This window comes from Peromyscus californicus, unplaced genomic scaffold, assembly GCF_007827085.1.
Source record: "Peromyscus californicus insignis strain IS unplaced genomic scaffold, ASM782708v3 Scaffold_99__1_contigs__length_143814, whole genome shotgun sequence".
Taxonomy (NCBI): domain Eukaryota; kingdom Metazoa; phylum Chordata; class Mammalia; order Rodentia; family Cricetidae; genus Peromyscus; species Peromyscus californicus.
In genome coordinates, this window is record NW_026294616.1 from 129,221 (window position 1) to 142,135 (window position 12,915).

The 12,915-nt window shown below is 38.0% G+C and overlaps 1 protein-coding gene and 1 pseudogene across 1 annotated transcript; both read left to right on the forward strand.

The window, feature by feature from the left end:
• Positions 1 to 2,917: 2,917 nt before the first annotated feature.
• On the forward strand, positions 2,918 to 5,781 carry LOC128105043 (ribosome biogenesis regulatory protein homolog; annotated as a pseudogene).
• Positions 5,782 to 6,218: 437 nt separating this feature from the next.
• On the forward strand, positions 6,219 to 11,347 carry LOC128105045 (zinc finger protein 440-like; the record flags this gene model as incomplete). Its single annotated transcript, XM_052729864.1, has 4 exons — positions 6,219 to 6,224; positions 9,040 to 9,166; positions 10,698 to 10,861; positions 11,198 to 11,347. Coding segments are annotated over exons 1-4 (447 nt in total), but the record flags the coding sequence as incomplete, so codon positions are not given.
• Between the last annotated feature and the right edge of the window lie 1,568 nt (positions 11,348 to 12,915).

A 12,915-nucleotide genomic window follows, 5' to 3' on the forward strand; every position in this document is an offset into this window, starting at 1 on the left:
AAATGAGTGTATGTGTTGTATTTTGTTAATAATGCCTTTGTACAGATAATTGTATAATCTTTTAGTATACTTATAATTTGTTGCAACATCAATTAAGAGAATATTATGGCCAGGCGGTTGTGGTACATGCCTTTGATCCCAGTACTTGCGGGGCAGAGTCAGGTAGATCTTGGTGAGTTTGAGGCTCTACAGAGTGAGATCCAGGACAGGCACAAAAACTATATAGAGAGAAACCCTGTCTCAAAAAACCACAAAAGAACCAAACAACCAACCAACCAACCAAACAAACAAACAAACAAACAGAGACCACCAAGGAGCCAATTTCTGATACAAACACATAAGGGTCCTTGTATTATCAGGTTTGAATCTGGTGCTTTCACACTCCTGCTGAAGGGAAATGTGGCAGCAGCAGTGAGCCCAGAGGAAGAGAGGTTTCCTAGGGGAAAATTAAAATCTGGGAAATACATGCTTTGGCAACTTGGGATTGGGTAGAAGGGATATGGGGCAAGGTGATTTTTTGAAACTATTGGTTTAGATTTTGAGCATGAAAGCACATTTGAAACCATTGGGTTGGACTTTTTGGTGGGGAACCACAACTTGCTAAGCAGGATTATCTGGCCTACTCAGTAGGATTATCAAGATAGATTCAAGCACCATAAATCACAGACAGAATGTCTACAGAAGTAAATTGCCCTGTATCTGTTCAAATTGTCATGGCACATTCCTGAGATCCTTCCTGGAACTGAATACAGCAGGTAGTCTTAGGTGGTGGCCTTTTCCTAAGATGGAGTCTGTATTGTCTCCATAGTTATCAGATGTAAGTTTGAGATACTAGAGAGTTGTCCACAAGGGTCATTGCTACTATGCTAAATATATAAGGCAGTTCTGATATTATGTGGGACAGTTGTGTATGTTTAGGCATAATTATGACCTTGTTATTGTTTTTCATTTGGAAACTAATCATGACATAAGGAGATATGATTGTGTCAAGTTGATAAGTTCTGGAATGTGATTACTATTCTTAGTTGTCAACTCAATTGACTATATCTGCAATGAACTATGATTCAGAAATACAAGGCACAATTGTGATCTGGACCTTGAGGCAAGAAGAAAACTGTGTGTTTGACCCAGATCCTGAGGCTAGATGACACACACCTTTAGTCCAGAATTTGAGGCTGGAAGACACACCTTTCATCTGGATCACACCTTCTGCTGGACAGACAAAAAAAAAGGAAAGATATGTATTAATTCTTTGTCTGTTTTAAACTCACCTTGACAGCACATCCATTCTTTAACTTGCATTGAAGCCTATTTCTTTAGGCTTCACTAATACACTGTGGTTCCAAGTCAATTCAATTTCTATACTTTTAAGTTCTAATTTTCAATTTATATTCTACACATCTGAAATATTCTTAGCAAATACTTCAGTACCAGGTCATATACATTTGCAGAAAATATTTTTAATATTGTATAAAGCTAAAGAACATGGGAACAGTAAAACATCAGGTTGGATGTTATTTCTGATGAAAAATTTATGAAATATTAATAGCCCTTAGATACATGGCAAGATTAGGTTATTTGTTTGGATCAAGTTGATAGGTACTTGTTACTTAGTGGAATGCTACCTATTTATTCAATCTAGTATGCATTCATTCTTTAATCTATTAAATTCCAATATTAAATAAATTGATGATTAACAGGGAAACACAAATATCAATTTTCCAATCACCAAGGAAGGAGAAAGTAAACTCAAGTTCTAAAGCCACCATTTAGAACTGTAGTTAATGGACTGAATGATAGTGCTAGGAAGATGGCTCAGTGGTTAAAGAACACTGACTATACTCTTCTAGAATATCTGGATTTAATTCTTAGCACCCTAATGGTAGATCACAGCTGTCAGTAGCTCAAGGTCTATGGGTTCAGACACCCTCACACAGACATCTGGCAATACTGGTATATTCTTTTGTAATGTTTGGAATGTCAGGTATTTTCCATTAGTTGCTGGCCTGTCTTTGGGTGGATCCTTGAATGGTGTCAGTTTATGGATCCAGTTGTTGTTTACCAGTAAGCCTGTCATGGCAGCAGTACCTGGTTCCCTAATCCTTTCATGGCAGCTGTGTAGTCAAGCTCTTTTGGGCCCCCTATACCCTTCACCAATATCTTTTAGGCTTCCCAATAATGGGGATGAAATGCTGCTACTGTCTACTTCTGGGTTGTACCTGCATAATGTACAGGACCATCAACTGACCCAGGTCTTCTCTTACTCTGTCACCCAATCACAGTGAATACCCCATGATCCTATAGGTGCATACTTGACAGCAGAAGGCATTGTAACAGGAATAGAGACCATAGGCACTTGGGCAAATTCTTCATGTAGCTTTCTTGTACCTTCAAGACCTGCTTGGGGCCAAGCCAACTAACAAGCTTCTCCTTTTGTGGGCTTAAATCTCTCTTTAGTTGTAAATGTTCTGGGTGCCCTTCCATATGAATGGCAGGAAATCACTCCTCCTCACACAGTAGAGTGGGCAGCACAAGCTAGCTAGCCACATTGTGTCCAGGAGAATGAAGAGGAAGTGCCTATGGAGAGCAGGAAGATCACATAGTTGGCTATTGGAGCCAGGGGCAAGTGCTATTGAAATGTAAATCTCTGCTGCTTCAGAAAAGGTCTGGGCTTAGGGTGGAAGGCAGGACAAGGAATGTTTGTGATCTGTCTTTAAGCATAGTGTAACCATATGGGGGATGCTCTAGTCAGTCAGGCCCCACTAGACAATTAGGCTCTCCAGGCTACCTGCCAGTCAGAAGTTTTGCAGGGTACTTCTAGTTACCAGCCTCAGTATTGGCTTTGAAGAGAATCTGTCTCCATTAGTTTTGTTTGCTGTGCAGCTCGAGTATTGCTGCAGGGAGCTGAGCAGGGAGCATGGCCAAGCTGGAAAACCACAACATGGTGAGTGAGGGGCTGCCATCCCCGGACTCAAAGGAGTGCTCCTTTGAGTCATGAGAGTCAGTGTGTTGGATCCTCTTCTTGCTGGGTGGGAGCAAGTGGTCAGATGTAGAGTTCAGCTTATTCTTGCCTTGTCATGCATTGTCCAGCATGGTCCCGCTCATCCTGCATGCTCCAGTGAAGATGTTTGTTGTCCTGCATGGTTCTGCATAGTCTTTGCAATTCTGGAGGCTGGCTGACTGCCTCTGAAAAACTTCACTCTCCTGGCTGAATCTGTAAAGAGCATTGGGAACAGGACTATGCTTTGAAATGTCCTTGTTAACATAAATGTGAAATGCTGGCACCACACATGTATTGTTTCTATGAAACACAGATATCCAAAGTCAAAGAGGCCTGGTTTCTCCCTTATCTTCCAGAAGTTCTACACTTTGAACATTTAACATTAAGATTTAGAATCCAACTGGAATTAATTTTAGGAGCTTGTAAACAGTATTTCCTGTGTAAAGTTGCACTTCTTTGCTAAACTGTGATGTAGAAGATTAGAATTGATGGTGGTAGAATTGATGGTATGTGGTTTTTATAGTTCTTAGGGGACATTAAGTCACAAAGTAGAATTTAGGTAAGATAGGGCTGCATCACAAATACCCCAAAGATAAGTACTATGCTAATCATGCTGGTTAGACCTTAGTATGATAAGATGTAAATGTTTGTTCCCCAAGATTAACCAGCTATATTCCATAACATGGGAGACAACCCTGGTTTACAACCAGTAGAAAGGCCCATCCTTCCATTGAAAAACTCGCCTCTAACATGTGCCTCAAGAGACCATAAACAGGGTCACAACCAACATTAATTTCTGGTATTCCATGGAGTTATATTAATTCTAGAACAGAGGCATTTCCAGTCTTTTTGAAAAGCAGTTTTAAGTCAAGGTCTCCTACATTGCTTGAGGTGAACTTGAACCCTGTCTGTAGCCCCACAGAGCATTGTCTTTATTGTCTCCTGACTCATCACCCTAAATTTTGGTTTTCATGTCTGCACCACCACAGAGTTCTAAAATTACCAGTTTGAGTCACATAGTGAATTGTCCACTGCACAACAAGGAAAGGAAATGTGGGTGGAAAATGGCTTCTTCCTTCAGACTAGAAGAGGAGGAAGAGTGGAATTGGCCTGCAGAAAGGAGTAGGGCCTGCAGGCAGGGGAATGGGACACTGAGTACACAGCAGGGGCCATTAGACTAGGCAATAGATTGATCACAGACTTAAGTTTAGTGCAGTAAGATACAGGGTCTCCATTACAAAGAAGGACTGATGGGGTGTGGTGAGTGACTTTCTCTGTAATTTCCCGCATGTATTAATTCCTTCCATGTGAATGAAGTCAGACACTATTGGCTGGTGTACAGTTTATGAAGGATAGCTTGAACTACTAAGTATTCATTTTCCAATTAGGGAACTCTCATATGCAGATATATTCAATTCTGGTTGACACAGTTAAATCAGCTGAGAGGATTGAGATACAGGCCATTTTCTGTTTGCTTACTGCAGTCAGTGGGTAACATTTTACATGGGACAAAATCATACAGTCTCATATTAATGATATTCACTCTACCTTCGAGTAGAATGGAGGTGCCTACTCCATTTCAAAGTCAGTATAGCCACATATGCTTTCAATTGTTTTTATCATTTTAAAACATCAATTATTGTTATTATTTTTAATATTCATTTTCTTTTAGTGCATTACTAATTGTTTTTTTCTGTTTTTTCTATGTTTCCCAGTTTAAGATTTTTTTCCATTTTTTATCTGCTGTTTGTTTATGAATTTAATTATATCAGTGCTTCTCAACCTTGGAGGTCATGGCTCCCTTTCGGGGATCAAATGGCCCTATCACAGGACTGGCCAAAGACTGTCAGGAAGTGCAGATATTTATATTATAATTCATAACAGGAACAAAAATACAGTTATGTAGTAACAGTGAAAATAATTTTATAGTTTGAGTGTCACCACATCATGAGAAACTATATTAAAGAGTCACAGCCTACCACAAAAAAGAGAAATAAAGGAAAAAAGAGTTACAGCATTAGGAAGGTTGTGAACCACTGGTTCAGGTCATTATCTCCTGTAGCTCAGGCTTGCCTTACATTATGTAATTGAGATTGCTTTGTGATATTTATTTACTGTGTTTTCATGTGTGTAGTTATCTTCCTTAGGTTGGGTATTTTTCTTCTAAAAACCTCCTGTAAGGCTGGATTTGTACAAAGATGTTCGAATCAGGCCAAGAAGGAGCGCGTGGCCAAGAACGAGCTGAACCAGCTGTGGAACCTGGCCCAAGCACACAAGACGCAGATGCCCAGCTCAGCCGGCCTGCACCCCACGGGACACCAGAGTAAGGAGGAGCTGGGTCACGCCATGCAGGTGGCTAAGGTCTCCACTGCTTCGTGGGGCGCTTCCAGGAACTCCTCCCCAAGGAGAAGGCGCCCCGGGGCACTGGCAAGAAGAGGAAGTTTCAGCTCCTCTTTGGGGACTTTGCAGCCGAGAAGAAGAACCAGTTGGAGCTACTTCGAGTCATGAACAGCAAGAAGCCTCAGCTGGACATGACGAGGGCCACCAACAAGCAGATGAGGGAAGGAGGACCAAGAAGAGGCCGCTAAGAGGAGGAAAATGGGCCAGAAGGGCAAGAGAAAGGGGGCCGGCAGGGACCTTCGAACAAGAGGAAAGGTGGTCCGCCGGGCCAGGGAGAGAAGAGGAAAGGAGGCTTGGGACGCAAGAAGCATTCCAGGCCTCCCCCTTTCGGTGGCAAGAAGAAAGGTGTGCCGCACCAAGGTGGGAAGAGGAGGAAGTAGTATTCTCTCCACTGGACCTGTTCTGCAACGCGAGGACTGTCTGAACTAAGGGTTAAGTTGTGCGCACCGCAGGCTGTTGCATGGGGAGGCCGCTGCCCCCACTGAGCTTGAGATTAAAGGGACCGGTTTGCCTCCCCTCAGGAGAGTCAGTGCTAGACTACGAATAATCTTTTCTCCACAACAGAGACATTGGCTGGAAATTAAGGGCATATTTTGAGAAATAATGTGGTCAGAATCAGGAGTAAGTTAACCGCCTGCTTTATTTTTATCTTGACTTTGGGTAAGAGTTGATCAGATTTCTGGGGCATAGTAGATTGGTGTCAACATTTTTGCATTATTTTTGTAAGAGAGCTTGTGTATTTATCAAGGCAGGGTGAATGGGAAAAACCAAGACTATCTGTGGCTTACAAGTGTTGTAAAGGTTGCTTAATAAAAGTATGTCGGTACCTGGCGTCCCTTTGAACTTTTATCGTCTTTGCATAAAAAAAAGAAAAGAACTAGGTGAATGAGAACCTAGATGGGGCAGAACTAAGATGAGAGAATTAAGATAGAATTTAGAGGTGACAGCACATAAATGTAGATATAAATCAGTCAAGAAAAATGCTGGATGAGAGAGCAGAATAGAAGCAGTACAAACAAAAGTTGACTCAGAAGAAAAAAAGTGTATGGAATGAAAAGTTTTGTATACATGGATTCATTTCCTGTCATCAAAGATTAAGTTACCCACTGGCTATAGATTCTTCCTGGACCCTGGAGTGAGACTATTTGAGGAGCTGGACCCACATAGTCCCTGAAACATGATGTCCCAGATTACATTGTGTCAAGAAATTTTTATATTGAACATTTTCTTTGACTGATGTGTCCATTTCTTCTATTGTATCCTTAGTGCCTGATATTCTTTCTTCCATTTCTCTATTTTATTGGTGAAACTTGCCTCTGTACTTTCTTATTTTTAGTCCTACATTTTTCATTTCTGGAGTAGCCTCAGTTTCTGTTTTCTTTACTCTTTCTATTTCCATTTGAGGTCTTAAACAGTTGTATTTGTTTCCTTCAACTATTTGTCTATTTTATATTGGCTTTATTTAAGTTGTTTATTTGTTTACTCTAATAGTTTAATTGTGCTTTCATAAATTTACTTGAGATTTATTCATTTTCTTTTTAAGGACGTCTATTATCTTGGTTGTATTTGGAGACCATAAGATGTTGAGATTCTTAAGCTATGAGGCATCTTTCATGGAGAACTAGCTGCAAAGAGAGAGATGAATGGGAAGTTGTGGGGAGATAGAAATCTAAGCCCTTTGAAAATAAAGCATGTGTCTGACACAGAACTACTAGATTTGATTGTTGTCCTGCTGGGTTTCAGTCTTCCCTTTATCTTTCTTCACTATGTCTCAATTCCTCTTTGAAATGAGAATGGATTTTCTGTTTCATTTGTATGTTGGAAAGATTTAACATGTTCTTTGTTTTTATACAATGACACAGTCAAGAATTGGTCTTGAGTGTTGAGAGAGATTTTGGTTATTTGAACAGTGTAAGGGCTGTTGCAGACTATGAGCATCATTGAAGTGACTAAATGCTTTTTTTCCATGGATGACCCTGAGCCAATAGTGACCTGGGTCAGGATCTAATCAATTGAATGATAAGTTCCCAGATAGGATGAGGAATGTGAACATGTGTCTCTCTTTGGTGACTTCCTTTGGGTTGCCATTGGAACCTTTAGTAGGAGGAATCTCTCTGGATGAAATATCTCATTGGTGGTTGTGATAGCCTCAACCAATTTCCTTTTCTGTTTCTACTAAGTTGTGGTTGAAAATGAATCACGCAGCTTCCTTCTTGTGCTGTCATGACTTCATCACCAGTATATATACTGTCACTAAATTAGACAAGATACAACTGAAGGAATTGATATTCAATGCTAAGCCATTTTTACTACCCTGATTTTTTTTTAATTCGGTAGTTTTTATTTTTGTTCCTGAAGACAAACTTTGTCTGAGTAGCCCTGAATATTCTAAATGTAGCTCTCTAGACCAGGTTGGCCTCCACCTCAGAGATTCACCTGACTCTTTCTCCCACATACTGAGATTAAAGATTGGCCAACATTCAAGGATTTTTATATACATATTTTGTGTGATGGGCGTAGAGTATATGTTTTTGTACATGTCAAGCATATGTTGTTTTGCTGCGCTTTACCCACCATCTTGAATTTTGAAATTTGGCAGAGGATATCATTCATTTCTAGGATGCAGTATTCATGACAGAAATAGTGCCTGGGCCTTCTGAGTCATTCTGTGTGGCATTCTTTTTGCTTATTGTATTTGTTTTGATGTTCGTTAATGAATATGATTCGTTTTTTCTGTATAAACGGATATCCACTACATGTATGCCTGGTCCTCACAGTAGACCCAAGAGAGTCTAAGAACCCACAAGCTTGGAATAATGAACAGTTGTGTGATTCCCCCTATCAGTACTGGCAATTGAATCTTTCTATATATAAGAACAGTAAGAGCTCTTAACTTCTGAGCCTTCTCTTCTTCCCTGTGTTGATTATTTATGAACAATATTGATATTTCTAATATTATCATCTTTCTATTTGTGAATGCTTAAATGCACAGTTCCTTTTAGTAAAATTTATTAAAGTTACAGTTTAAAATGGAGTAATTCAAATTTCTGGAAGTATGAATACAGAACTAGAGTGAATGCTTAACTCTTTGTAGGAACTTCAGTAAAACAATCTCTGAGTTCATCTTATCTTTTTGTTTATTTGTTGGAAGTTTACAGTGCAGATGGGTCTTTAATATTTACTTCTTGCTGTCCTATAACTGACTACATAGACTAGACAAACTTTCAACTCAGAAGCACACATACTTTCCTCTACCTTCTAAGTTCTGGGATTAAAGGCATAAGCCATTACACCCAGCTTAAAAATCTTCTTTGTAGTTAGTAATGGTTCATGCAATTTCTCTGATGTGTGTTCGGTACTGGTAAAGTGTTTGCTTGTTTCTCTATCTTTGTTAATAGACATTTCTCTTGCAAGATGATATTCAATTCAAAGCATTCAGAAATAATAGATGTAAATTTCCTATTCAGTTTCTTTGTGAAGTAACTTGATGATTTCACTGTAATGTCTGAGTTATAGAATATGTGTAGCACTCACCAGAATTATGTGGCTATTTGTCAAAGAAGCATACATTTACAATGATGTATCATGCCTTTTGTTTTATTCATATGGATGACATATTTATGTAGGACATATTTTAGAATGCAGTGACCTATAATGATGTGAATGTCAACATCAGTCAGGAAGAGTGGGCATTGATGGATCCTTCACAGAAGAATCTCTACAAAGATGTGATGGTGGAGACCTATGTGAACCTCACAGCTATAGGTAATACTATAAATTTTCCTTCACATTTTAAATAAGGGGACAACTGTTTCTTGGTTATTGATGCTCTTCTGCAATTCTGATTGAGAATGAGGAAGTGTGAGGTGAATAAATCACATTTGGTTGTAAGGATCAGTGAATATAGTAATGTAAATTTTTCAGTTTCCTGTAATATTTCATACATTTTTCTTGTCCTGTATTTTAGACTACAATTGGGAAGATCTTGAAGTTGAAGAACATTGCCAAAGTTCTCAAAAAAAAACGAAGGTAATTTTCATGTAAAAGCTGATAGAAATGGGCCTGTAGATATATATATATAATTTATCTGGAAGCTTTAGTGAAATGAAGGAGTGTAAATAATCACAGTTTAAAGTGCATCGATGATAATTAAATGTTCATAAACACATGTACCTCAATGGTAGGTAAGTGAATTATGTTTGCAAGTCATTCTTTTAAGGAAGGAAAAAAAAACCAATGCCTTAGCAGAAATCACCATTTGAAATATAACTTCATCAAATTATGCTGTACAACTGGCAATCCATTTAGTTTCATAGTTTCATATTACAAAACATATACTCATTGAATATGTAATAAGAATATATACACAACCTTGTAATAAACAAATAGTCCATAGAATATTTACTCATATAGGTGTTCTGTCTTTTCTAATTTAAGTTAGATGGGTAGATAGAGCCAAGAGTTAAGGGGGAGGGGGGAGTCGTTGTAGAGAAACATTATTCCCTATACCACATATTGATGAAGAACAGAAAGTCCAACTGTAAAAGGAAATGTGGAAATATTCTTGTTTTTATTCTTTCTTTAATAGTTATATCATATGTCACTCTGGATACCAGTTCTATGAACATAAGGATATGGGAAGAAACAATGCCCATCTCTCAATTTCAGAACATAGAATATATGCAGTAGTCCCATGTTGAGTAAACTTGTTGAATGTGATTCAAGTTTACAAATAATTGGTTTTCCAGGTTCATTAAGAATAGATCAACCTATAGGGACACATGCAGGCAGAATACTGTACACATAATAAATAAATCTTAAAAAATAAAAAAAATAAAGGGACTTGTGTCCCTCTTTAAAAAAAAAGAATAGTCAACAAATACACCACAGAAAAGCCCTATGGGTAATAGGACTGTCTGTGTACATGCTTCTGTTTGTCCTGGTTAACTTTGAACATGTAGCATGACTCACAGTATAGGAAAATTTATCAATGGAATAAGTGAGGTAAATGTCCAAATTCTCCCAGTTCTCTTCAAATATGTGAAAAACCTCAGAGAAATATGATGCCATAAATATGAGCCAGGTCATAAAGGTCCTTACCATGACAGGCATGTTCAAATATGCAAAGCCATCCTTAATGCAGGGGAACAACATGAGTGTAAGCAACATGCTAAAATGATAAGATTTCAGTTGTCTATATATTTAGACCAATTGTAAAGTTAATTCATGCAGATATAAAGACTCAACAATGTAATGAATGTGGTAAAGCTTTTAAATTTTTCAATTATTCTTGCAGGCATGAAAGAAGTCATACTAGAGAGAAATCACATGAATATACTGAGAGTGGTAAAGCTTTTGCATGTAGTCTTCCTCAAAGGCATGAAAAAACATATACTGGAGAGAAATCCTATGAATATAATCAATGTGGTAAAACATTTACACAATACAGTCATCTTCAAAGTCATGAAACTACACATACTGTTAAACAACCTTATGGATATAGTCAACGTGCAAAAGACTTTGCTCACTGGGAAGTTCTTCAACTACATAGAATAACACAGCCGGGAGAGAAACCCTATGAATGTAATAAATGTGATAAAACCTTTACACAGCCCAGTCATCTTAAAGTACATAAAAGAACACATACTGGAGAGAAACACTATGAATGTAATCAGTGTGGTAAAGCCTTTGCACGACATAGTGCTCTTCAATTGCATGAAAGAACACATACTGGAGAAAAACCTTATGAATGTAAACAATGTGGTAAAGCTTTTGTACAGTCCAGTCATCTTCAAGTACATAAAAGAACACATACTGGAGAGAAACCCTATGAATGTAATCAATGTGGTAAAGCCTTTACACAGCCCCACAATCTTCAAGTACATAAAAGAATACATACCGGAGAGAAACCCTATGAATGTCATCAGTGTGGGAAGGCCTTTGTTTGTAATAGTGTTCTTCGATTGCATGAAAGAACACATACTGGAGAGAAACCATATGAATGTAATCAGTGTGGTAAAGCCTTTGCTCAAAACAATACTCTTCAAAGGCATGAAAGAACACATACTGGAGAGAAACCCTATGAATGTAAACAATGTGGTAAAACCTTTGCACAGTCCAGTCATCTTCAAGTACATAAAAGAAAACATACTGGAGAGAAACCCTATTAATGTAATCAGTGTGGTAAAGCCTATGTTCATCACAATGCTCTTCAATTGCATGAAAGAATGCATATAGGAGAAAAGCCCTATGAATAAAAAACAATGTGGTAAAGCTTTTGCATGTTATAGTGATCTTCAAAGGCATAAAAGAACACCTACTGGAGAGAAGCCCTATGAATTTAATCAATGTGATAGAGCCTTTTGCTCAGCCCCATAATATTCAAGTACTTAGAAGAACACATACAGGAGAGATGCCCTATGAATGTAATCAGTGTGGTAAAGCCTTTGCTCAAAACACTGTTCTTCAAAGGCATGAAAGAACACATACTGGAGAGAAACCTTATGAATGTAATCAGTGTGGGAAAGCCTTTGTTCATCATAGTGCTCTTCAATTGCATGAAAGAATTCATAACTGAGGGAAACCCTATGAATATAAACAGTGTGGTAATGCCTTTGTACAGCCCAGTCATCTTCAAGTGTATTAAAGAACACATATTGAGGAGAAATCCTATGAATATAATCAATGTGGTAATGCCTAGTCACAACACAGAGCAACCCTGTAACTGTAAAACTTTTAGTGTGTAATTGGTATCTTTTAAGCCTTTGAATATAACATTAGACTTTGAGGATCTGAAAAGAACTCATATCAAAGGAAATCTGAATATATATGAATTGGTATGATCTTCATCCAACATACTTATATTCAATTACACAAGATTAATTATTTTGGAAAAAAATTAAAATGTGTCAATAATATGTTCAAGCATTATAATATCTCTTTTTATTTTGTTTACACCTGTCAAATAATATGGACAAAAGAGGGATTAGGGATTCAGCTCAGTGGTAGAGCGCTTGCCTAGCAGGCACAAGTCCCTGGGTTCGATCCTCAGCTCTAAAAAAAATATGGACAAAAGACCTATAAAGTTAAATGATAATGTAACTCCTTTTAGATTTCATACTTCTCTTCAAATACATGAAATAATGAATTCTGGTGTAAATTTTCACAGATGTGTATCATTCCTTTTCTGTTGCTTTGATAATAGACCATATCTAAGTGAACTTAGAAAAGGTTTTAATTTGGCCCTTGGTTCCAGAGCAGTACAAGTACCCCATAAAAGGGGCATGGAAACAAATGTCACACATGGCTGCTAAAGCAGGCAGCTAAGAATTCACATTCTTGCCCTGCAGTATAAAGCAGAAAGTGTAAATTAGAAATGGTGTGCAGCTATAAATGCTCAGGCCAACCCTCACGACTGAATTCTTCCAGCATGGTATCATTTTCTAAATCTTCTCAAATGATGTCACAGACTGAAAATGAGAGATTACTCCAACTTCAAGACTGCATGCTTGTTT